Source organism: Sinocyclocheilus grahami, unplaced genomic scaffold, assembly GCF_001515645.1.
Source record: "Sinocyclocheilus grahami isolate Dianchi unplaced genomic scaffold, SAMN03320097.WGS_v1.1 scaffold159.1, whole genome shotgun sequence".
Lineage (NCBI taxonomy): Eukaryota > Metazoa > Chordata > Actinopteri > Cypriniformes > Cyprinidae > Sinocyclocheilus > Sinocyclocheilus grahami.
Window position 1 is genome coordinate 648248 of NW_015505338.1, and position 26933 is coordinate 675180.

Genomic DNA, 26933 nt, shown 5'->3' on the forward strand with positions numbered 1-26933 from the left:
ATACTCAGGTCTGAGGGATCTTTTGATTTGCACTGATGAGTTTGGTCCGATGCTCACGAAGAACATGGGATAACCAGGGGTTAAAAGGGGCAGCCCATGCTGGCCTGGATGAGAGAGGACAAATATCGTTTAGACAAGAGGTTAAAGTAGAGCATAAAGTGTCAGTTGCTGCATTCACATCCAGAGATGAAAAATGGGTAGGTGAGGAAAGAGAGGAGGATACTACAGAGGAAAGATGCTAGGGTGAAAGGGAGGGTAGGTTTCGTCTAAAAGTAAACGGTATAGGGATTGGTGGCACACAGGTAGCAAAATGTAGAAATGGTCAGAGATATGTAGGGGTTCTACCAAAATGTTGTCTGCAATACAATTGCGTGTGTAAATTAAGTCAAGTTGGTTGCCTGGTGCTGAGAATTGACTACTGATTGTTCTAGTTTTGTCTGTGAAGAATGTGGCAAAATCATCAGCTGTTATTGAGAGGTGGTGGAGGGGGACAGAGGACATAATTAAATGTTTTGAAGAGGTCACGTGTGTCTGGAGCGCTGTTGATCTTATATGGAGATATGAAGATTTGGCAGTATGGACTTCAGCAGAGAAAGATGAAAGCAAAGACTGATACATACTCAGGTCTGAGGGATCTTTTGATTTGCACTGATGAGTTTGGTCCGATGCTCACGAAGAACATGGGATAACCAGGGGTTAAAAGGGGCAGCCCATGCTGGCCTGGATGAGAGAGGACAAATATCGTTTAGACAAGAGGTTAAAGTAGAGCATAAAGTGTCAGTTGCTGCATTCACATCCAGAGATGAAAAATGGGTAGGTGAGGAAAGAGAGGAGGATACTACAGAGGAAAGATGCTAGGGTGAAAGGGAGCGTAGGTTTCGTCTAAAAGTAAACGGTATAGGGATTGGTGGCACACAGGTAGCAAAATGTAGAAATGGTCAGAGATATGTAGGGGTTCTACCAAAATGTTGTCTGCAATACAATTGCGTGTGTAAATTAAGTCAAGTTGGTTGCCTGATTTGTGCGTGCTTGTAGTGGTAAGGCATTTAAGATCAAGTGAAGCAAGGAGTGAATGGAAATCTGTAGCATAAGGCTTGTCCAGATGAATGTTGAAGTCGCTAAAGACTAAAAGTGGACTGCCATCCTCCGGGAATGAGGACAGCAGCCCATCCAGCTCTTCTAGGAAGGTGGATAGAATTTGCCCAGCAGGGCGGTAAATTACCACAACCTGGAGTTTTACAGGAGCTGTTATAGTGATCACATGAGATTCAAATGAGTTGTAATTGCATAGGGGAGAGTGGGTTGAGTATTTCCAATTGTTAGAAATGAGCAGACCACAGTGTGCCCACCCCGGCCAACCTGAAGGGGGGTGTGAGAGAAAGAGAAATTGTTAGATAGAGCAGCTGGGGTTGCTGAGTATTTTGGACGAATCCAGATCACAGTCAAGCCCGAGATGCTGAGTGTGGATTGTAAAAAAAAAAAAAAGCAGAAATGAAGTCTGCTTTGTTGACAGCTGACTGACAATTCCAGAGACCCACAGTGATAGAAAGAGGTGCAGTAGAAGATGTAGCGATAGGATGCAGGTTAGCAAGATTGCTTTGCCGTCTGCGTGTGACGTTAGAGCATTGTTGAGAGAGAACCGGAATGTTTTGGAAATGCATGATAGAGGTGGAAAAGAGAGGACAGAAAAGGAGAGTGTGTAAAGGGAAGATAAAAATAATACTTAGGTGCGTTGCCGGTTTCGTTGCTCAGTGAAGTCGTGCAGGTAAAGTCGCAGGTTTTTATCCAAAAAACAAGAATTCATCTTAAATTTTAGTTTTTCATTCAGGGGTAGAAAAATGTATAAACAGCTTGAATATTCGATTTCTACACTTGGGCGGGATTTAAACGCATCTTTCTGCTGATTGGTCAGCCGAAGATCAGACCGTGCCGTCATCAGTCCTTCCCGAGTATCACGCAGCAGAATAATAGTCCTCCACTGCTGCAGTTGTACAGATTCATAACGCATTTATTGCAACCACATTTCCTGTTTCGTTTAATTCCCGCCCACGTGTAGAAATATAATATTCAAGCTGTTTATTCCATTTTTCTACCCCGGAACGAAAAACAAAAATTTAAGCTGAATTCTAGTTTTTCGTGGGGCGGGGGGAAGAACAAGGAGCAGTTTTTTAGTTTTTTTTCATCTTTCTACTTTCAATATTATATTAAAAAGACAAATGATATGAATGAATTATGTCTTTAAATTAACACGTTTCTCTAGTCCTTCTGTGTATTATTTAAATTCAGAATTTTTATCCAGGCCTCTTGGTGAAAGCAAATGCTGATTTATTTCTCCACTAAATCCAAACCAGTAATCATTGTGAAGTTATAAGAGATTAAAACTGTTCTTCAGTGCTCTTTTATTATGTGATGTGATTTGTTCACGCATTCCAAAAAGTGGTATTTGCCGCATTTCTCTCACCACCTTCTTATTGCTCTTGTTTTCTTTAAAATGTGGCCGTCTCCATGGTGATTGTTGCCACGAAGGGCTAAAAGAAATCACTGGTAATCACGCTGCAATCAGCAATGTTTGAATGAAAGGCATGAAATTCAAAGTGCATATTAACGGAGGTATAAGGGAGTGGACGGAAAGCAATAAGCAGGCTAAAAATAATGCATTTTTCTTTTCTTCCCTATGATCACACTTAAAAGTATTTACACCCTTTCATGGGTGCACATAATTAACTTGTTAACTTAAAAAATAGGGGCATGTTGGTTGTGTTGCTCTTAAACAATTTATTTTAAAATTGCAATATAGATTCTTGAAAACTCCAGAGCTTTACATGACTTTGAAATGCACAACCAGTCAAATATATTTTAAAAGACGAACTGACCTTGACACAAAGTCATGAGAGTCTGCAGAGGTCCTCTCTGATGTCATTTCCTGTTTTATTTGTTAGTTTGTGTGTGTGTGAGTGAGTTTTGTGTTCTTTGTTTTTATAGTATTGTTTTGGTATGTGTTGTGTTTTTTTGTTGCTCTGTTGTATTTTTGTTGTTTTGCAGTGCTTTGTTTATTGTGTTTTTGTTGTTTTTTTTTGTCTGTTTTATTTGGTATTGTTGTTTTGATGTGTTTTGTGTGTTTTTGTTTTATTTTGTTGTTTCATGTTTTGTTTTGTTCTATTGTGTTTTTTGTATTGTGTTCTTGTGTCGTATTGTTGTTTTCTAGTGTGTTTTTGTTTTATTTTGTTGTTTCTTGTTGTTTTTTTGTTCTTTTGTTTTATGTTGTTGTTTGTTTCGGTTTTATTTAGTTTTTTGTTTTGTGTGTGCTGTTTTTTGTTTTGTATTGTTGTTTTTGTTATTTTTTTGTTGTTTTGCGTTGATTTGTTTATTGTTGTTTTGTTATATTGTATTGTTGTTGTGTATTTATTTATTTTTTGTTCTTGTGTCATGTTGTTTTGTGGTGTTTTGTTTTATTTTTGTTGTTTCATGTTGTGTTGGGGCTTTTTGTTCTTTGTGTTTTATGTTGCTGTGTTTTTGTTTGTTTGTGTGTGTGTGTGTTGTGTTATATGTTGTGCTGTTCTAGTTTTTAGTGTTCTGCTTTAGTTTGTTTGGTTTTGTTCCTTGTGTGTTTCTTAATGTTGGTCGAACCACTTTATATATATATATATATATATATATCTAATACTTAGGTGCGTTGCCGGTTTCGTTGCTCAGTGAAGTCGTGCAGGTAAAGTCGCAGGTTTTTATCCAAAAAACAAGAATTCATCTTAAATTTTTGTTTTTCATTCAGGGGTAGAAAAATTTATAAACAGCTTGAATCTTCGATTTCTACACTTGGGCGGGAATTAAACGCATCTTTCTGCTGATTGGTCAGCCGAAGATCAAACCGCGCCGTCATCAGTCCTTCCCGAGTATCACGCAGCAGAATAATAGTCCTCCACTGCTGCAGTTGTACAGATTCATAACGCATTTATTGCAACCACATTTCCTGTTTCGTTTAATTCCCGCCCACGTGTAGAAATATAATATTCAAGCTGTGTATTCCATTTTTCTACCCCGGAACGAAAAACAAAAATTTAAGCTGAATTCTAGTTTTTCGTGGGGCGGGGGGGAAGAACAAGGAGCAGTTTTTTTGTTTTTTTCATCTTTCTACTTTCAATATTATATTAAAAAGACAAATGATATGAATGAATTATGTCTTTAAATTAACACGTTTCTCTAGTCCTTCTGTGTATTATTTAAATTCAGAATTTTTATCCAGGCCTCTTGGTGAAAGCAAATGCTGATTTATTTCTCCACTAAATCCAAACCAGTAATCATTGTGAAGTTATAAGAGATTAAAACTGTTCTTCAGTGCTCTTTTATTATGTGATGTGATTTGTTCACGCATTCCAAAAAGTGGTATTTGCCGCATTTCTCTCACCACCTTCTTATTGCTCTTGTTTTCTTTAAAATGTGGCCGTCTCCATGGTGATTGTTGCCACGAAGGGCTAAAAGAAATCACTGGTAATCACGCTGCAATCAGCAATGTTTGAATGAAAGGCATGAAATTCAAAGTGCATATTAACGGAGGTATAAGGGAGTGGACGGAAAGCAATAAGCAGGCTAAAAATAATGCATTTTTCTTTTCTTCCCTATGATCACACTTAAAAGCATTTACACCCTTTCATGGGTGCACATAATTAACTTGTTAACTTAAAAAATAGGGGCATGTTGGTTGTGTTGCTCTTAAACAATTTATTTTAAAATTGCAATATAGATTCTTGAAAACTCCAGAGCTTTACATGACTTTGAAATGCACAACCAGTCAAATATATTTTAAAAGACGAACTGACCTTGACACAAAGTCATGAGAGTCTGCAGAGGTCCTCTCTGATGTCATTTCCTGTTTTATTTGTTAGTTTGTGTGTGTGTGAGTGAGTTTTGTGTTCTTTGTTTTTATAGTATTGTTTTGGTATGTGTTGTGTTTTTTTGTTGCTCTGTTGTATTTTTGTTGTTTTGCAGTGCTTTGTTTATTGTGTTTTTGTTGTTTTTTTTTGTCTGTTTTATTTGGTATTGTTGTTTTGATGTGTTTTGTGTGTTTTTGTTTTATTTTGTTGTTTCATGTTTTGTTCTATTGTGTTTTTTGTATTGTGTTCTTGTGTCGTATTGTTGTTTTCTAGTGTGTTTTTATTTTATTTTGTTGTTTCTTGTAGTTTTTTTGTTCTTTTGTTTTATGTTGTTGTTTGTTTCGGTTTTATTTAGTTTTTTGTTTTGTGTGTGCTGTTTTTTGTTTTGTAAGAAACGTCTAGCTTCACGGTCTCTCTCTCTCTCATTTGGATGCACGTCTTGCAGCATTGTTTCTCTCTTATAACCTCATTATTTCTCACTAATAACCTAACTGAAGCAGCACATGCCCTTGATACGAATTCTAAAAGTGACGTATGTTTAACTGTCAACTTGAGCTTTGAATCCGTGGCGGAAGGAATTAGCTCCACACAAAAGAGGGTTTTATTAGGCACTCCGTTGTTTCTTGTTTAATTACACACATGTTCCGTCGAACTGTTTTATAAACGCAATATCACTCGAGTACTCGAGCGATACCGGCTCTATATCCGGCACGTGGCCTGCGGCCTCGTGCCTCTGGCCTAATCACAGCCATGCTGATATAGAGCCGGTATCGCTTGAGTACGAGAGTGATATTGTTCATAATATATATATATATATAAGCAATGAAGCAGTTTTGTTCAAATATTTAAAAAATATATATTTTCATTAATTTTTATTCATGTGTTTATTTTTATAAGGATTTCTTTTCAAGAATTACATTTAAATCTTTTCCTTCATTATCCTATAAGAACAGATCTATTCTACTGACATTTTTTCACCCATACCCACCAAAAAACATCAAATTCAATTTAAATTCAGAAATATCAAACTCATTATTAGAGTGGTGTATTTAAGCCAGTTCATATAATCAATACATTTTATTTATGTATTTTTGTAAAAAATATAGTAGAGAGAGAGAAAAAAAATTGCATTGTCATTAACCCAAATGCTGTTTTGTGTCCATTTCTTTGTAGATCGATGAGATGCAGTGGCCCAACGGTGAGATGGAAATACCCAGCTCAGTCTGCAGTCTGCCCTGTAAGACGGGTCAACGCAAGAAGATGGTGAAAGGCATGCCGTGCTGCTGGCACTGCGAGCCCTGTGATGGCTACCAGTACCAGTATGACGAGACGTCCTGCAAACTCTGCACTTACAACATGCGTCCGAACGGCAACCGGACAGGGTGCCAGCCCATCCCGATCGTCAAGCTGGAGTGGCATTCACCCTGGGCCGTCATTCCTGTCTTCCTGGCTATGCTTGGCATCATTGCCACCATCTTTGTTATGGCGACGTTCATCCGCTACAACGACACCCCGATCGTACGAGCGTCTGGGAGGGAGCTCAGCTATGTTCTGCTGACAGGGATATTCCTGTGTTATATCATCACGTTTGTAATGATCGCCACTCCGGACATTGCCGTTTGCTCCTTCAGACGAATCTTCCTTGGGTTAGGAATGTGTATTAGCTACGCCGCGCTCCTCACTAAGACCAATCGAATTTACCGCATCTTCGAGGAAGGGAAGAAGTCGGTTTCTCCACCTAAACTGATCAGCCCGACGTCTCAGTTAGCCATCACCTCCAGCCTAATCTCCGTCCAGCTCTTAGGGGTCCTCATATGGTTCGGAGTGGATCCTCCGAACACCATAATCGATTACGATGAGCAGAAGACCATAAACCCCGACAAGGCCCGAGGGGTTCTCAAGTGTGACATTACGGACCTTCAAATCATTTGCTCTCTAGGATACAGCATCTTGCTGATGGTAACATGTACGGTTTACGCCATCAAGACGCGAGGCGTTCCGGAGAACTTCAACGAAGCCAAACCCATCGGCTTCACCATGTACACCACCTGCATTGTGTGGCTTGCCTTCATTCCCATTTTCTTTGGGACGGCACAATCTGCAGAAAAGGTAATGCTTGTTTTAGTACTTTTTACAATGTGCATCGGTTTCAAGTACTTATGTGCCGTTGTCACTCATTGATTGTACTCGATATTTCAGAGAGAATCGAAAATCTTTTTCTTTTCTTTTTTTCGCCCTCATCTCGTTCTAAACACAAAAGCTCGCATTTTGTCTGTGAAAGACAGAAATATGTTGAAAAATTAACATGAAAAATGTTGCAGCTTTTCCATACAATGACAATGAAATGGCTCTGAAATGGTTGCTTCCCATTTGTGATAGTTATTTTGAGCAAGTTCTTTTATTTTTAGAGGAACATTCCAGTTGATCTAGTTCGCAAATCAGATATGTTCACTAATATGAATTTGTATCAGTGATATTATATTCAGTTTCCTTTTATTTATTTATTTATTTATTTAATTGATTTGTATTTTAGTGTTCGTTGCTGAGGTAGCATTTCCTTTTCTGAGCTTGTTACATTAAAATAATAATAATAATAAATAAAAAATAAAACATGTAGTATTTGCTAATTACTCCCAAATTTGACAGAGATGTTGTAGGATTTGTGATCAGACATAAAATAAAATTATAAATGTTTTGTTTAGTTGTGTTTTTGTTTTACATTGTTGTTTCATGTTGTTTTTGTTTTTTGCATTGTGCTTTTGTTTTCTTGTTTCATCTTCTGTTTTAGTTTTTGTTTCTCGCATGTTTCTGAATGTTGGTTGACCCACATGACAAAGTTTTTTTATTATTTTATTTAATTTATTATTATTTTTATTAATACTTTTTTTTCAAAGCAGTGAAGCAGTTTAGTTGAAATACAGTGGGGAAAAAAAGTATTTAGTCAGCCACCAATTGTGCAAGTTCTCCCACTTAAAAAGATGAGAGAGGCCTGTAATTTTCATCATAGGTATACCTCAACTATGAGAGACAAAATGAGAAAAAAAAATCCAGAAAATCACATTGTAGGATTTTTTAAGAATTTATTTGCAAATTATGGTGGAAAATAAGTATTTGAAAAAATTGAAGGGATCATATGACAATGCTACAAATAACATCATTTTGTGTATTTGGTGTAAGGTTAAGGTTTAAGGTTACCATACATTATTGTTGCTCCTCTCTACAAAGCTCATCGTTGTAAAGAAGCGAGGTGTGCTCTGATTGGCCAGCTATCCAGTGCGTTGTGATTGGCCGAATTCCTCAGGTGTCTGACAGAAATATCACGCCCTTACCATATTTGGAAATACACAGCGTCTCCACGACATGGCGGCGATGGTAACAATACTACAGTGAGAATAAAAGTTACGCCTTCTTTCTTTGCGTGAACATTTGGGTGGTGTTTTTCAAATCGTCCAACACAGTGATGTAGATTTGTGGGGGTGTGTTGTTGAAATGAGGCGTTTTAGAAAGGCGTGGACGAGTCTTAACTTTTATAAAGAATATCTCTTTGGGTTTGCGACTTCAGTCTTTGCAACTTTACGGATCTTATATATGCACGTATATATATAATTATAATTTTTTTAAATACAATTCCCAAAGCAAGATCTTTCAGCCAATGGAATCACTTTCTGTGTGGGATTGAATCTTGCACAATAAAGTGAAGGAAAAATGAACTCCTGGAGCAGCATTAATACAGATATTTTACTTGTAGGCACTTTTTTCTTCAGGAAAACTTGATTTGTGTCTTTTTAGTCTAGGCAATTGAAAGCGTATTGGTCTAAGTGTCACCCCTTCTTTCATTTACTTTTGCCCTTTTTTGGGGCGTGAATATTTTACTCGCTATAATTCCCTTCAAGGCAGCTAAGAGTCTAACCCTCCACATGCATGGTTTTCCACTCAATTTCAAATCCATTTGCAGGCTGATGTTGCCGTAATGGCTCTATTTTGTAATACCTGTTTGCAAGCTGCAGGCAATCTAGACTCCGGCTTTTGTACCTCTAAGATCATCCATTTTTCATCCCTTCCTGAAGAAATGAAAAATTATATTTCATCACAGGGAGAGGGTTGCCATCTCGAGGAACGGAAGGGCAAATAGGGATTAATAGCACAGTTAAGGATCAGAATCAATGTCCCACAACAATCTTTTAAAAGACATTTCATTAGCATGAGGACATTTGCTCATTATCTGCATACGAGACGAATGGCTCAGCTTTTTTCTCCTCAGTGCCGGTACTGAAAAGCAATTACCTAAATAATAGAGCAAGCAAGCTGATTTGAGCATGTACCAACGGCAGATACCATGATAAGATCTGACACCAAAACATTTCTATTTGTTAGGACCTTTTAATTATGTTTCTAAGAACACACAGGATGTTGTTTTATGCCTTGATAAACATGCTATGGAGCACAACAGTCAGCTTCTGGAAGTCCCATTCATTCGATCCAGAGAACTTTTTTTTAGCAATTACGTACTGTACAAGCCTTTAAATACAGAAGTACCTTGAGCTATCGCAGGTTTCATGCTTCTGTAGGAGCCACAAGTCATCGTGATTAAAATTTTTAACAAAAAATAAACAAAATCATGTGTAATTGATAAATTCCCAATGAAAAACTACATTACCCACAATCCCTAAAGAAAATCCACCAATCAGCAGTGTTATTTTAGTGTTATTAATATTGTGTTATGTTTAATAATATTATATAAATAATAAAATAATGAATAATGTTTTCAGTTTTAGTCTTTCATATCAGCTTTAGCAATTTATGTGCTTGTATCATCTTTATTATTTTGAAATATTTATATTCAGCTTCTTATTTCCGCTTCAGTAATTTTAGTACTTTAACTTAGACTTATTTCAGTAAAGCAACTTTTCTAGTTTCCATCATGCTCATTTTTTTATTAAAAGTTTTTCTTCTAATAGTTCTATTTTGTTATGCTTCAGCTTCATTTATGTTAATGAAAACTATTTTTATTAGTTTTCAGTTTGTCAACAATGACAGCAATGCCAATCAAAGAAGTCAATTTACCAAGGAAATCGTAAAACTAATTCATTGTAAATTCATTCTAACATTCAGTATAAATAATGTTTTTTATTCATTATTTTATATTAAAAATTGAAGGGATCATATGACAATGCTACAAATAACATCATTTTGTGTATTTGGTGTAAGGTTAAGGTTTAAGGTTACCATACATTATTGTTGCTCCTCTCTACAAAGCTCATCGTTGTAAAGAAGCGAGGTGTGCTCTGATTGGCCAGCTATCCAGTGCGTTGTGATTGGCCGAATTCCTCAGGTGTCTGACAGAAATATCACGCCCTTACCATATTTGGAAATACACAGCGTCTCCACGACATGGCGGCGATGGTAACAATACTACAGTGAGAATAAAAGTTACGCCTTCTTTCTTTGCGTGAACATTTGGGTGGTGTTTTTCAAATCGTCCAACACAGTGATGTAGATTTGTGGGGGTGTGTTGTTGAAATGAGGCGTTTTAGAAAGGCGTGGACGAGTCTTAACTTTTATAAAGAATATCTCTTTGGGTTTGCGACTTCAGTCTTTGCAACTTTACGGATCTTATATATGCACGAATAACTTGTAACACTCCAAAGAGAAAGGAAAAATTGAAATCGCATCATATGACCCCTTTAATATTTTATTTATAATGTATATGTATTCATTTTATGTAGGCCTAACTATATTTTATATATTAAAATTTATAGTGCATCATAATAGCATCTGCTTTCACAGCATACAATTTTTCTGAACATGCGTATTATTTTAATTCATTTGATATAATTTCTATAGGAATCCTTATTGAAATAATTTATATTATCATATTATTTTTTTAACTTGGAAATTTACTTTAGAATATTGTATTTTATTATTAATGACTTTAAAATAGTAATTTTATTTGCAGTGCTTTTTGGAGTTAAATAGTTTGTTTAATGTAAACATTTTAAAATCCCTTTTTTTTGTAATGATTCATCTCTGAGCTAGTTGGTTTGGCTCCGTTTTTATTATTTATTTATGTGTAAGCAGAAAATTAATGAGAAAAAAACGAAAAGCTCTGGCGGAACCAAGGCCATGCTCACTGCAGCCGCATCAAACTCTCCTTGTCGCCACAACAATGAACCATTTCATCGCATTTTTCTTCATCTTTGTATTCACGACTCTCATTATGCTTAATCCCACGCGAGGATACGGCTTTTCAAATGCAAATGAAAGCAGGAAATCATGCGCCGGAATCCGCGCGCGTTACGGAGACCCGTGACTATTACCTGAACCCGGCCGGAGGACACCGGAGATAATGTACAGTCCTGAGAGGCAAACAGCAGCTCATTAGAGGGAAGAAGCAGCCTCATCTGCGCCAGAGCCTACAGGCGTGTGAAAGCCTGACGTCATCTGAGAAGAGCTGTGACACGCTGGCCTTTGCTGCTTGTCATTACTTACCTGGCGAGAGTCGCGCGGAATACAAATGACGCTTCCGCTCTGACAGAGACACTGTGAACTGTGGGTTTACGCGCGCTTGTGTGAGTGTAGGAAAGCTCGGCGAAAGAGTCTCGAGTACAAAGTGAAGCGAGTTTTTGCAGAAGGGAGTCTTTCAGATCTCAGCTAAATGAAAATAATGGCTTGCTCAGCTGCGTCGAGCATACAGGCGCTGTGTTCGCGACAGTAGTGGAAATAAGGCACTTAGGATTGTTTGCGAGCCGGTCTTCATCTTAACAATGACAGGACGGCCATCTGTGATGCTCAAATACACAAAGAGAGAGTATAACCTATATGTGTGTGTGTATAGGTATATATATTTACATTTAGACATTTAGCAGACACTTTTATCCAAAGCGATATATATGTATATCGTATGCATCTTATTTACTATATTTTAGATTTTTGTCCATGTTCAAGTCCATTGATTTTTTTCCCCCTAAAGCTTACGTACCTTGAGCAATGTGTGTGTGTGTTAGTTTGTGTGTGTGTGTGTATTAGTTTGGCCATTTACAGCTCTTTGGGAATGTGTTTGAAATCAGATTGGGGGATGATAGTGGGGGCTGGTTCGAATCTTCTTGACGGCGAAGAACCATCTGGCAATTTAAAACCCCTATACGAACGTAAAGTCTCTGACCAGAACTGTAATTTATATGCAAATGTCAAAAGGCTAAAAGGGGTCTCTTAAGCCATAAACAGTCCAACGCTCATGCATGATCCTACGCAGACGCTACAAATATATAAAACGAGACCTGTGACTGTTAAGAGCATGCCATTGTTTTTAATGAATATTAAGCATATTTTACAATCAAATCGTCATTACTGTAATACAGTGAAGAAAATACAGCTTTTTTTTGTATAGCAAATACCACCATAATGTGCATTTAACCTTTTTATTTTACTAAATAATGTTACAAAGATTTAAATATGTTAAAATGTAATTTAATTTTAAATAAACTGGAGGAAAAATGAGTACTGGTGTTTAAATACACTAGTTGATTTACTATGATCACAATGTTAAATAAATAAACATTGTTAAAAAAAAATTACAAGGTGGGGGATGGTGTTCAGCAGAAATCCTGGCATCCAGTTTATTGAGTGAGGGGACTGTGACGATTTGTTAATCTAATGAATAATTGATTTGTTAAATCAAATAAAAATTAGTGTGTCAGATTGGTCGAGACGCTACACTTAAATCCAGTGTCATCCGCGAGATGCAGAAAAGGATGCGAGCACATATAGGCGCATTCATACAGCCAGTATTGGAGACGCTACTGTAAGCTGCTGTCTGAACGGGACATTTCGAGACTGTAAGGAAAACTCGGTTGTCAATCCCTAAAAAACTGACAGTGTGATCGTGGCCGTAATTAATGTAGTGATTACTTTCTGGCGCTATGGCATTTTTAAACTGTGTCCGAGATGTTAGCGTGTCTCTAATAATATCAGTCACAAACATGATCACTGCACAATCTAATGTGTAGCGTCTTATTAACTCACTGTCATGTATTGTGTGCAATACATTTCTTCTTCCTCTTCATGTTTCGTTGATTTTCTCCACTGCTAAAGAAACTCTTAAAGGAACACTCCACTATTTTTGAAAATAGGCTCATTTTCCAACTCCCCTAGAGTTAAACAGTTGAGTTTTACCGTTTTCGAATCCATTCAGCCGATCTCCGGGTCTGGCGGTAGCACTTTTAGCTATAGCTTAGCATAGATCATTGAATCTGATTAGATCATTAGCATTTCGCTCAGAAATGACCAAAGAGTTTCTGTATTTTTCCTATTTAAAACTTCTTCTGTAGTGACATCGTGTACCAAGACCGACGGAAAATGAAAAGTTTGCGATTTTGCGAAAGGTGCAATGATATTACGCAGTGCCTGAAAATAGTCCCCAGCACGCTCCCTGTGCAAGCAGGTGGTCACGTTGGTTATGTAGACAGAAGTTAGCCTATTTTCAGGCGCTGCGTAATATCATTGCGCCTGCTGCACCCATGGTACGGCAGCAAAGTTCCTTGATTATTACGCCGGAATGAGAGTATAGTTCCTAGCCATACCGGCCTAGAAAATCACAACTTTTAATTTTCCGTCGGTTTTAGCACACGATGTAACTACAGAAGAGTCAAGTTTTAAATAGGAAAAATATAGAAACTATTTGGTCATTTTTGAGCGAGATGCTAACGGTCTAATCAGATTCAATGATCTATGCTAAGCTACAGCTAAAAGTGCTACTGCCAGACCCGGAGATCGGCTGAATGGATTCGAAAACGGTAAAACTCAACTGTTTAACTCTAGGGGAGTTGGAAAATTAGCCTATTTTCAAAAATAGTGGAGTGTTCCTTTAAGCCTCTTAAAGGCCCTCGTCAGTACTCCTAACAGTTTTGGACCTTAAGAGCTCTTTTAAGGGTTAAGATGCTTTCTGAATTACTTTCTTCTTTACTAGGATCCTTTCTTTAATTTTAAGAGGAAACGCCCATATTTTTAAGATTTTTCTTAGAATTGTGTCACTAGGAGCAACTCTTTGAACTAAGAATGTTCATGAATATGGGCCCTGGTGTTTAAATTGGCTTAATTGTCTTAATATGAAAAAATTAAATAAGATAATTTGCTTGTAAAAAATATTTCAAAAAACTTTTTTTTTGTTATATGAATGACATTACTGTAAGTTAAAAGCGGAAACAGGCCAGTGCATAAGTCACTGTATGCCCACCCCTATATCTCAGTAACATAATCCTCTGAAGCAAACTCTTCCAAGTCTTCTTCAAACAAACCCTGACTTTCTTCCAATGAAAATTCTCCCTTCAAGTCACACAGGCTTTGGCTGTTTTGAAGCCGGCCAGCTTTTTCTGCAGTCTGTTGATTTTATGCTAACATCTGTACTGCTGGAGGCCTTTCCAGGTTGGATATAAGGTCTGAAAAGCGATATGTATCCGTTCCGTTCTTTGTGAAAAAAAAGTACTGACAACAAAAGGAATTTCTGCTTCCATCGATGGTAGACTAGAAATTACATGATTTTAATTCAAACGTACTATTGACAAAAAAACTAAAAAACAACGTTACATGTACTAGTAATGCGTTTGGATAATGAAAAATGTATAAAGAATTGATCCTAAATCACATTTCGCAGCAAAGGCATGTTAAGAAGCATGAATTGATTGCTTTTTCATAATATAGTGATGGGGAATAAACTGCTGGTGTCAAGTGTAGCACAAAGGCCTTGATTCAATCCATAATTACCATATAAAGGTATCTACTTATGCAATTTTCAGTTGCATATTGGAATACTGATGTGAAGTTTTGGTCATTTGTAGTGGACTTGAGTACCATATGGATGCATATTCAATGATGAGGAGAGCTATCTCATGAATATTCAATAAGGTTGCGTTTTTGCTCCAGTGAAATATCTATGGGCACTGTGATTTGCCATAGACAGCATCAGTTCATGCTGATGGGGACTGACACTGGGTGTTTCTTGATCATTTGCTGCAATATGTAAAGTAAGGAGTCAAGGTCTGGAAGAGCAAATCGAAAGCCAAGCTCAAAATCAAAATGGCCGGCGCGTCCATCAATGCTAATGGCCAAGAATGTAAATAGTGCAACGTTTCTTTCCTAGCAAACACTTACTGTGAATACGGTGAGCGATGCGAATCAACAAAGAACTGGCTTTACATTCAGAAAATGTGAATCTTGTAAGGTCAAACTGTGACCTGTTTTATTTTCTGTTCATTTTATATAAAGGTTCCTTTTTTGCACCAACATTTGGGTCTAAATACAGTTTTTTACTTTCTGTTGATTGCCAATTTCAGTTAGAAAACTGTAATTGGACTGTAATGAGACTGAATTGAACACCTCTCCGCTCCTCAAATTATCCAGACATGGTAATTAGAAAGTAATCATACTCATTCTGGTAAACCGGATACCAAGGAGTCCAACAAATAAATAAACACACACACATTTGTACTGTTTCCCAGTTTTAAATCCTGATTTTTTTATAGCCTGAATTTATTTTACAATTAAATATTAAACAAAAAAACAAACATAGAAGGCAAGGTTGGTGTTATATAGATCTTCCCGCCTTGATATGTCATTCTCTGGTGTTGTATAACAGCCATTGGGCTTCAGTCAGATCCGGAGCACATGTGAATCCAAACAGCGCACCGATTTACTGTTAAAACGTGACCCGCTGGTCAGATTACAGCCGTGTTCTGCCTGATGTAGCATCACTGTTTATTAACCCTCTTGCTTTCTCTTTCCGCCCTTGTATTCTCCATGACACCTTGAGCCCAGATGCTTTTTTACATGAGACTAATAGGCTGGCTATATTTGACCACACCATTAATCATAGCAGCGGCCAGGGATCCTGTCAATGGGTCCCAGGCTCTAAATGGTAAATTATCTTATCTCTCTGCAGGCTAACCAAACTGAAGGGATATTTATAGATGCTCTCCTGGACAGGTATGATGTTTTACATAACCCAATAAAACGGGCTGTCTGTGATGGATATTAAAATATATAAATATAAAAGCTAGAGCAGCTTGACGTACATCTGTTAGACGGGGATTGCACTTGGATGTTGCAACGCACCAACATGTCAAAAGCTGATTAGTATTCAGCATAGATTGTGGCTGTTTGCACGTAAATATACATGTACCACATGCATATCTGGCATAATGTGAGCCTACAACCTCTACAAATACTTTTTGCCATTGAATTTGAAGGAAATTCTCAATGTTTCAACAGTATCGCCTCAATATGTAAACAGTATGCAAGTTAACATTTGAAAATTTAGCTTACTAACCTTTTTCTGTGAAAAGTTGTATCCGATTTTACGACTTTGCTGCATGACAATGCAATTACGAAAAATTAGGTTATGAAAACCTTTTGTATTTTTTGTTTTCGTTGGAATATTGGAGTATTTTAACATGCAATTATGAAATCTTTTTTTTTTATTATTGTTTTTGTTGGAATATTGCAGCATGTGATTACAAAATCTTTTCAAAATTGTTGGTTTTGTTGGAATATTTCAACATTATATTATGAAAGTCTTTTGTAATTTTTGTTTTCGTTCGAATATTTCAACACGTAACTCATCATTTTTTTCCAACATAAAATTACAAAAATGTCCCATGACTTTTGGGTTTGTTGAAATATTCCAACATAAGATTGTGATTTTTTTTTTCTTCAAAATTTGTTTTGTTGGAATATTTCAACATGATATTATGAAAAGGTTTCATAACTTTAGTTTTTAAATCCTCCAAAATTAACTTAAGCGCCTTAATTGTAATCTTGATTTTTTTTTTTTTGCTTTTTTGATGGGTCAAGTTGTGTCTTCCAATATGGTATTATGAAAAAAATATAATTTTTGGATAATGTAAGCTGGTGAACCAGGAACATGAATAAGTCTTTTAAATTTTGTGTTGATTTTATACATAATAGTTTTGGTTTATTGCCAGTTTTAGTCAGAAAAACATAATTGGACTATAATGAGACTTTTGGAACTGAATTGAACACCTCTCCACTTCTCAAATTATCCAGACATGGTAATTAGAAAGTAATCCTAGTCATTTTGGTAAACCGGCATCAAAAACACACTCATTGCTATACTATTGCTGAGGTTGTGGTTTCCCTCTCGGGGCCAGCAGAATGAATCGGTCTGGGTGCAATATGATGACTCAAGAAAAACAAATTCCATCTGTGCCTACTTTTGGAACAAGAACAAAAACTTTAGGATGTTATGTAGCTCTCGCCAGAGACAGAATGCAATGAATATGCTGTAAACATTACGTTAAGGGCTAAGTGTCCGCTTAAATGACAGTTTTGCCAGAGAGTGTCAGCTGTGCTTGAGGTTGCCAGTAGCACAAGTTTATTGTGTTTTGAGCAGAGTTGTCTGAAATGGCACATTTGCATTTACATGTATTAAAAAAGCAGCGTGCATGGCATGCAACAGTGTCTCTTTTGTCAGACTGCAGCGGTTTTCAATCAGTGCTACAGAGACACTTATTAGTGGATGATAATTAGAGTCATTTAGATGTTGAGTGTCATTTGAATCATAGTTGCAATGAGCCAACACGTTCAGTTGTTTACAAAGTGTGTTGCCAAAAGCAAAAATAACTTAAAACATATTTAGTCTCGTTTTAATGGACCACTTTGTATGGGTTTAGGTTTGATACTCATCATGTTTCAATATCTACTGTGACATTTTATGCTATTTTTATATTTAGACATTTGTTTGTTTGTTTGCTTGCTTTTATTCTTATGTTCTTCAACTTCGGACACTTTTAAGTCCTACAATTTATTTATGTTTGTTTGCTTCAACTTCTGACACTTTTAAGTCCGGTTAGTTTGTTTGTTTATCATGTAAACAGACCCTTTTATATTGCAGTGGCTAGATTGTTTGTTTGTCATATTATATTCTTCATCTTCAGACACTTTTTTGTTCCAGTGGTTGGACTGTTTGTTTATGTTATGTTATATTATTCAACTTTTATGTCCCAGTTGTTATTTATTTATTTATTTATTTATTCGTTTGTTTGTTTTTTAATATATAAAGCTTTGTGCACTTGGAGACAGAAATGTCACTGAAGAGCTTGAGATAAAATAAGCCATGAAGTGTATGAAGAAAGCAAAATCAAAAGTTTAAAGGACACATATTACTGTTAAAAAATATTTTAATGTGTGATATTTCATATCATGCTAAAATTTCCAAATTAAGCAAAAATGTGAAAATATTATTTAATTAAGTGTTTTTTTGGCTACATAAAATATAGATGCAAAGTCAGTCAGTCATTTTAATTTAAAAATGTAAAAAAATAAACACCATCTTTTTCAGCAGTTGAGATGTGGTAGAAATGAAACGGCACTGCAAATTTTCATTACTTTCAGGGAAAAAAATAAAAACAAAAAAATAATACAGAATTCTCCTGAAAAGGGCCTTGAAACGTGTCTTTTTTTGCGTCACAAATCGGCTGTTAAAACCTTTTCCCTGCATTTCGTAAAATGCATTGTTACCCCTGCCTTGCACAAGGAATGTCTGATATGTAAACAATCTGTCTTGTTTGCGTGCCTGCGTCTTCAGGCAAGCGGTGAAGCTAAGCAGCTAAGTTTAATGGGGCGTCCCTCAGGGCTCCGTGTCTGTCACTTTCCGTTGAGCATGCAGTAATGGCACTCTCACACTTTCCCTTACTAAAAACTACTAAAAGCTTGCCGCTATCACCCACGTGAACTGTTTATATCGCAGAGTCTGTTCTTAAGGGTTTGCCGTGGAGGTACAAAACTTTGTGCCATTGCAGTAGAAGAGAGATCGTTCATGCTCATCAATCTGGCTATTTCATATGAGTGTCTCTATGGCAACAGGACCAAGGGGGGAGGATGTAGGGAAATGTATGAATGTTTGATATTTACTGAAGGCTTGATGGTAGACAGACAAGTATTACATGAAATTGAGGAGCAGTTCAATTGAAATGAGTCTGAATTGTTTACTTACCATCATAGAGTTCTTTGAATAGATGGATGTGATGCCCCAAAAAAGATTTCTGTTTTTCATGGCACGCAGTCTCTGCATGTTCCCATTTATTTTCGGTTTTTGAAAACAGAACTCGGTCTTCGACTCTGTAAAAAATCAGAGAGGACCTTAGAGAGTGTCTCCGCTGGAGTGTGACCCAAATTCATTAGCCGCACGTAGCCTCCATTAGCTCCATGTTTAAAGCAGAAGCCGTTAAAACCTGACTATACAGGAATCTGTCTGTATGTACAGTGCTTGAAAAAAGCTCCTACAGTATCAGCTATTTTTTTCTGCAAATAAATGCACAGAATAGTCCTTTTTTGTGGGGTATTTGTTTTGAACCCTTGTAGTTCCTGTAGCTCAATTGCTAAAGCTATTATGTTAGCAGTAGCAATTCCCAAGGAACTTTTGTAGTGACAAAACTTTAGAAATAAATGTGTAAAGCAAATGTCACTGGTTGAGGAGTAACTAACTAAAAGTAGCAGTGCTACTTACTAATGTAGCCTAATGTACAGTGGCTTAGCTGTTTTTAAAATTGCATAGCTTTTCCAGTAACTGCTTTTCTGACAAAGTTGTGCTGTAGTGCAACGCAATCACATTTTTTTTTTCTGAATCAGTTCAATCAATACTGGCCACTTCATTAGGGACACCTTGCTATTACCAAGTTGGCTTCAAAACTGTCTAAATTCTTCATGTCATTGATTCAACAAGGTTCTGGATGCATTCTTCAGAGACTTGGTCCATATTGACATGATAGCATCATGCAGTTGCAGATTTGTCTGCTGCACATCCATGATGTCAGTCTCCCATTCCAGCACATCTCAAAGGTGCTCTATTAAATTGAGCTCTGGTGACTGTAGAGGCCATTTGAGTAAAATTAACTAGTTGCATTTTCATGTTTAAGAAGCCAGTTTGAGATGATTTGAGCTTTATGGCATGGCACTTTATCCTGCTGGAAGTAAGCCATCACAAGATGGACATGGTCAGCAACAATACTCCCGTTTAAACGATGCTCAATTGGTGCGAAGGGGCCCAAAGTGTGTCGAGAAAATATTCCTCACACCATTACACCACAAGCACAAGCCTGAACCGTTAATACAAGAGAGGATGGATCCATGCTTTCATGTTGTTTACGCCAAATTCTGACCCTACCATCCAAATGTTTCAGCAGAAATCGAGACTCATCAGGCCAGGCAACTTTTTTTCCAATCTTCTGTTGTCCAATTTTGGTAAACCCGTGTGAATTGTAGCCTCAGTTTCCTGTTCTTAGCTGACCGGAGTGTCACCCGGTGTGTCTTCTGTTTCTGTAGCCCATCTGCTTAACGGTTCAGTGTGGTGAGTTCAGAGATGCTCTTCTTCAAACCTCGGGTATAACGAGTGCTTGAGTTGCTGTTGCCTTTCTATCAGCTTGAATAAGTTTGGCCGTTCTCCTCTGACCTCTGACATCAACAAGGCATTTTCGCCCACGGAACTGCTGCTCAATGGATATTTTCTATTTTCCGGATCATTCTCTGTAAACCCTGGAGATGGTTGTGTGTGAAGATCAAAGTAGATCAGCAGTTTCTGAAATACTCAGACCAGCCCGTCTGGCACCAACAACCATGCCATGATCACTTAAACCACCTTTCGTTCCCATTCTGATGCTCAGTTTGACTTCAGCAGATTGTTTTCTAACCCTAACCCTACAAAAACTAGTCAGATAGGGCGCTCATTTTTAATTTTAGCCTACAAATACAACATAACCTTTGGCAGTATTTAGTGCATATGAATGCGCCCATACACAAGACACCTTTACTGTAGCGGTGAGGACACACATACCGGAAGTGTTCAATCTGGAAAGAGCGCAAAAACACAGCACAAAATTGAATGAAATGCATTGCTGCAGCTTGAGACAGGCTCTGGCACGAAGCCGAGTGCCAGTCAAGCTGGTCGTGACAAAAATAGTATGCACGCTTATTATGATTATTAGGGTAATCTGCAGGAAGCACAAAAAAGACTATCCTTGAAGTGTGAGTTTATCAGTGTGTCTTCAATAAGATGTTCTTAAGAACACATTTGAGAACTTAAGAATTTTTCAAGAATTGCACTTAAGAACATTCTTAAGAAATTCTTGAAATGTATCTTAATGTATCTTTTCCAGTCCAACTGATGCCTTGATGCCCAATTCTGATTTGGTAACTAAATCCAATTTTTTTGATGACCAGCTTACATCATCTATTAAACGTGACCCATATCCAATATCTGCATTTTTACTATACACCCAATATAGACGTACTGACCCAGAAACAAGGTTGCCAGGTCTGCGAAACAAAACCACCCCAATCGCTAATTAAAAACTAGCCCAGTCATGGTTTTCCTTCATCGAAATCACATTCCGTGAGAGGAAGAGATCGATTTAACCCACAAACTAAAGAACAACTCGCAGCAACAGTATAAAAGTCGCCCGGTTCCATGGGAAAACAGTGGACTTGGCAACAGTGCCGGGAGAAGCGTCCACCTGAGTCGACATCCTCAAATTTGCCATCAGCGGTTTTTTTTTTTTTTTTCATTTGCATTGAAAAAAGTGTCTTTGAATTGACGGGAATATCTGATATGTCCGCTTACATGGTAGACGCACATGCATGTATCTGATTCATATCAGATTTATTTCCACACACAGTATGAATGGGGCTTGATGAAAATGAGGATTTTTCCTGCTTACATGTTCATGGGTCATATCAGATCTGTGCCACATGGGAGGGAAAAAAAATCGTAATTGGGTCACTTGAACCATGTAATGTAAATGCGGCCAAATTCACATAAAATCATATTTTACATTGCACTGTTTATTTTCTGTATCATTGTTTGCATTTTGTTAAATGTACATTCTTGTATGTATGTGTACACTTCAGTGTGAGAGCAAAACAATTTTGTTGTACAGCTGTACAATGACAATAAAAAGCTATTCTATTCTATTCTATTTGTTAGTAGCTTGTAGTATTTTTTCGAAAGGGTAGCTCGCCTAATGACAAGTTTGCAGTTTTTTAAAGCTAGTTTCAAAGCAGCTTCCCCAACACTGGACTGTACATCAATGTGCCTTTTTAAAATCATGCGACACAGTTGCAAAGGTACCCTGTGCTCATAAAACACAGAAATGCTGCTCGCTCACAAGAAAACATCAAGGGGGAACGGAGCAAAGCTAGAGGAGCTCGGATTTCAGGTTGATCTCTCGTTCCTTTGTGTCTGCCTTTCTTTTTTCCTCTTGAAGTGGCCTAGTTCCCAGTGCCTTTTTAAAATCATGCGACACAGTTGCAAAGGTACCCTGTGCTCATAAAACACAGAAATGCTGCTCGCTCACAAGAAAACATCAAGAGGGAACGGAGCAAAGCTAGAGGAGCTCGGATTTCAGGTTGATCTCTCGTTCCTTTGTGTCTGCCTTTCTTTTTTCCTCTTGAAGTGGCCTAGTTCCCCAACCTGCCCCAGTGAAACACGGTACTGCACAGGGAAACACAGCAACTGAAGGGTTCAGAGTCTTTAGCTCAAGGAGGCCTTGGGGGTGTTTGTCATCAGCCGCAGTGAATCGGGACACCAGCGCCCAGATTAGACGTATCGCTGATGGAGTCTGTGTGGGATTTCACTGATGGAGGGTGAGACTGAGGCGTTTGGGTTCAGTAAAGCTCTTGCGGGACGATGCCACATGCAGGCTGAGTGAAGACAGGTCATATTCGGGTCTGATTCTTGTACTTGAACGCAGTAGGAAACAGCAGCACAAGATGGATATTGTGTTATAAGTTGGGAAGACAACAGCTTTTGTTAGTGGTGCTCGCTTGGGTTAGGGATGTAAAAATAGGCAAACATTGAATGAGGATCCTTCAACAATTATTAACAGTAATAATAATATGTTCAACAAATATTATATAATAAATGTTAAATAATAAATGTCCATAACATGTTAGTAGTAGTAGTAGAAGTAGAAGTAGTAGTAGTATAACAATTATCTATCTGTCTGTCGGCTTGTTTGTTTAGTTTTTAAATGGATTATTAATAATAATAATAATAATAATAATAATACCAGCAAAAAAAAATTCTAATAATATTTTGCTAATGTTATTAAATCATTATTTATTGTTTGTTTGGTTTTTAAATAGATTAATAATAATAATAATAATAATAATCATCATCATTTTCCCAGCTAAAAAAATGTTCTAAGAATGTTTTGCTAATGTTATGAAAACATTATTTCTAAATGTTCTCAGTACATTCAAAACGTTTTTTTTTTAGTTAGTTTTTTTTTCTTGTCAACATTAGAGAAAACATTACACAAACATAATTTTGCAAACATTATGGGACTAAAACTTTATGAGAAAATGCATTTGAATGTCTTCTGATCCATGTGAAATAAGTATTAAGTCATTATGTTTAAAAAACATTAGCCATTAGACAAACTAAAATGTTTCAGAAAAATGTTCCATAAATAATATTTGTGCTAACTTTTTGATAACATTATTAAGGACCAAATAACTTTGTATGAACATTCTATTTATATTCTATTAAATAATGTTTGTTCTTTGCAAGAACCTTGCCAGAACGTTCCATGTTAGCTGGGATACTACTACTAGTATTAATATTATAGGTAGCACTTTAGTATAGGGACCAATTCTCACTATTAACTAGTTGCTTATTAGCATGCATATTACTAGCATACTGGCTGTCTATTAGAACTTATAAAGAACATATTTTGCATGACCATATTCTACATCCCTAATCAATACCTAAACTTAACAACTACCTTACTAACTATTAATAAGCAGTAATTAGGCGTTTGAGGCAAAAATTGTAGTTAATAGTTAAATAGTGAGAACTGGACCTTAAAATAAAGTGTAACCATATTATAATTATAGAAAAAAAGTACAGATATGTTTCATTAAATTATTAGCTGGAACTGGAAAAGTTGTGGATTAGTAATGAAAGTTTATTGGTCAAAAAGTGTGGGATCCATAACATTTGTAGCTGCATTGCAATCTCACCACATTCAACACGGCAAGCAACACTCACATTTTCTGAAGAGACTGTAAAAATGTAGTTTTGATGAGAGTAGCTTTATGTGCTATAAGATGCAAGACTGTTATAAGTCTGCGTCTGAACTACTCTCGTCTCAAATATACAGGGAAACGACGCAGCTGGCATTCAGCGGCTGTCTGGTGCTTTCAGCGTTTTCAGAAAGTCATGTGTTTTATTGTGTCTTTGGTCTGAAAGGGGTGACGTGCCGTGAAATGTACCACTCCGGCAACTCTCAAGGCTGGAGTGGATGAAATTACCCTGGACTCATTCTTTCCTTTAGAGCTTGTAGTTGTTTTATGGCTGTGTAGGTGTATGAATTACAGGTCCCATTTGCTTTGCCACAGGGACAGTTAATGTACAGTCTTGCATAATCAAATGTCTGCTTCTTTTCACATCTTCGTACATGTCTGAACTGGTTGAATCAGGAATAGCTTTGACTGCCACTGGATCTTTCGGTCAATAAGACAAACTCCAGAGATACTGGTTTCAATCATCCTAACAAATCATTCACAGAATATAATAATAATAATAATAATAATAATAATAATATGTTAATGACCATGATAATTATAAATAAAATCTTTATTTATTTATTTGCTTGCTTGATTGCTTGTTAGCATTGTTTATTGTTGGGTTATTATTATTATTATTATTATTATTATTTAAATAATTGATTAATTAATGAATGTTGTGAATAATAATAATAATAATAACAAAACAGCAATTCTCAATATTATTGGCTATTTTTAAGTTAATCAGTTTTCCCCCAACTTAATTGTTGATATCAGCAAAATCCATTATTGTGGAAATACCACAGTGGCAGTAAAGAAGATGTCACATGTGAAAAGCAGTTCATAATCGGTCTGAAGCCTTTCTATGCATAGTCACTAATCCAGGCTGACATTTGAGCAAGCATAACTATTTAAAAACCAAAACAGTCATCAGGTAGCCAATCATAACACGTTTGTTCAGTCACAGCCTCTCATTTTCCTCTGCTGGATATGCTTTCCAAAAAGCCTGGTTAGCGTTTGTTTCCTTGCTTACTGATTCCGAACATAATCGCCAATCATACCCCTAGCAGGTGCGGGATGTTGCAATAAATCTCATTATGTGTCTTTTATGCATTAATTAGCATAATCCCAGCCTACATTTGCTTTCTGACTGGAACATCCATAATTATAAATGCACAAGGATTAACCTACACCAATTTCCGCTTCATCATTGATTTAAGGAGAACCATTGAGGGACATGCACACTGAATTGTCGGCTCACATCCACTTGTATCTGTGGTCAGCATGTAGGCCACCTGGACTGATGAGTCACGTAAATTGCACATGTAGAGCAGGTGTGGAAATGACAAAGGTTGATAAAGGGACAAAGAGGTTGCTAGACCTGCAGGTGTCCAACTCCTGCTGTTGTCAGGTCTGAATTAACTTGCATAAACAGACCCACAGATGTCTGTGTCCTGACCAGGTGTGACAAGTAACTGAAAGTTGAAAGCAAAATTTTGTAGGAAGTTACAAAATCACAGCCAATCAAAATATGTTTGTGAGCAGAGCTACCCAATGCCGGACTTATTCTTTGGTGCACATTTTTCACATCCAAACAAAAATATATACATTTCATAGAAAGATACATAGTTGCAATAGTGACATATTGTAATTGCAATTTTTATCTCTAAACTTTGTTCCACAGAATTTTTAAATGAAAAAAAAGACTTTTTTTAAAGAAACAAAAGTCAGAATTGTGAGGTATAAAGTCCCGTTGAGAGATGCAATGTCACAATTACTTCAAACCACGTGGCAATTTTGAAAAACAATGTCAAAACTGTGAAGTATAAAGGCCCAATTACAAGAAAATGTTGAAATTACCAACAATGAAGTTGAAATTATGAGATATACTCAAATTGTGAAATATAAAGACATAATTAATGGAAACTAAATGGTAATTTTGAAAAACAATACTGCAACTGTAAGATATAAGTCACAATAGTGAGATAAAAAAACAATTACAAGAAAAAGTTGAAATGACCAGAAATGGAGTTGTACGTATGAGATATAGTAAAATTATGATATATAAAGACACATTAGAGAGTTACAAAGTCACAGTTACTAGAATATGAATTGCCATTATGAGAAACGATGTCATAACTTAAAAATATAAAGTTACTTGTGAGATAAAAAACACCCAATTACAAGAAAATGTTTAAATGACCTGAAACGTAGCTGTAATTACGAGATATAGTCAAATTGTGAAATATGAAGTCACATTAAGAGATCCAAAGTCACAGTTACTAGAAACTAAATGGTAATTATGAAAAACAATTTCACAATTTTAAGAGATAAAGTCACAATCGCTTGATATAAAGGCCCAATTACAAGAAAAAGTTGAAACGACCAGCAATGTTGTTGTAATTATGAGCTATTGTCGAATTGTGAGATACAAAGTCTCAAAAGAAACCAAGTCGGAATTGCAAGATATAAGGTGTAAATTCACAATTTGCAATCACCAGTAATAACATCACAATTGCAAGATTTAACACCCATCAAAATATGTGAAGTTGAAAATACAAGAAACACAGTCGCAATTGCGAGATATGAAGTCATGTTTAAAGATATTAAAGGGGTCATATGATGCGATTTCAATTTTTCCTTTCTCTTTGGAGTGTTACAAGCTCTTGTTGCATAAACCAAAGATATATTCTTTATAAAAGTTAAGAGTTAACCACGCCTACCTAAACGGCTCGTTCTAACACGCCCCCACATACCTACGTCACGATCTGGGAAGGTTTGCATAACGCCGCGCAAATGTTCACGCAAAGAAATAAGGCGTAACTTTTAGTCTCGCTGTAGTATTGTTGACGCTGCAGCCATGTCCTGAAGACGCTGTTTGCTTCGTTGTGAAAGCGAAACTACTTTGTTTGGTCTTCCAAAAGAGGACGATATCCGCTTCGTCATGCCTGGAGCTGATCTGTGCTGGTCGCTGAGGGAATACATCAACTT

The 26933-nt window shown here is 36.8% G+C and overlaps 1 protein-coding gene across 1 annotated transcript in view; it reads left to right on the forward strand.

Annotated features, from left to right (window-relative positions):
- The first annotated feature begins 1577 nt into the window (after positions 1-1577).
- Positions 1578-26933, forward strand: part of LOC107592839 (metabotropic glutamate receptor 7) — a 50870-nt gene continuing 25514 nt past the window's right edge. The window contains exons 1-2 of the mRNA XM_016282408.1: positions 1578-1583; positions 6042-6977. Of these exons, the coding sequence (XP_016137894.1) occupies positions 1578-1583; positions 6042-6977 (942 nt within the window). The remainder of the gene's footprint in view (positions 1584-6041; positions 6978-26933) is intronic.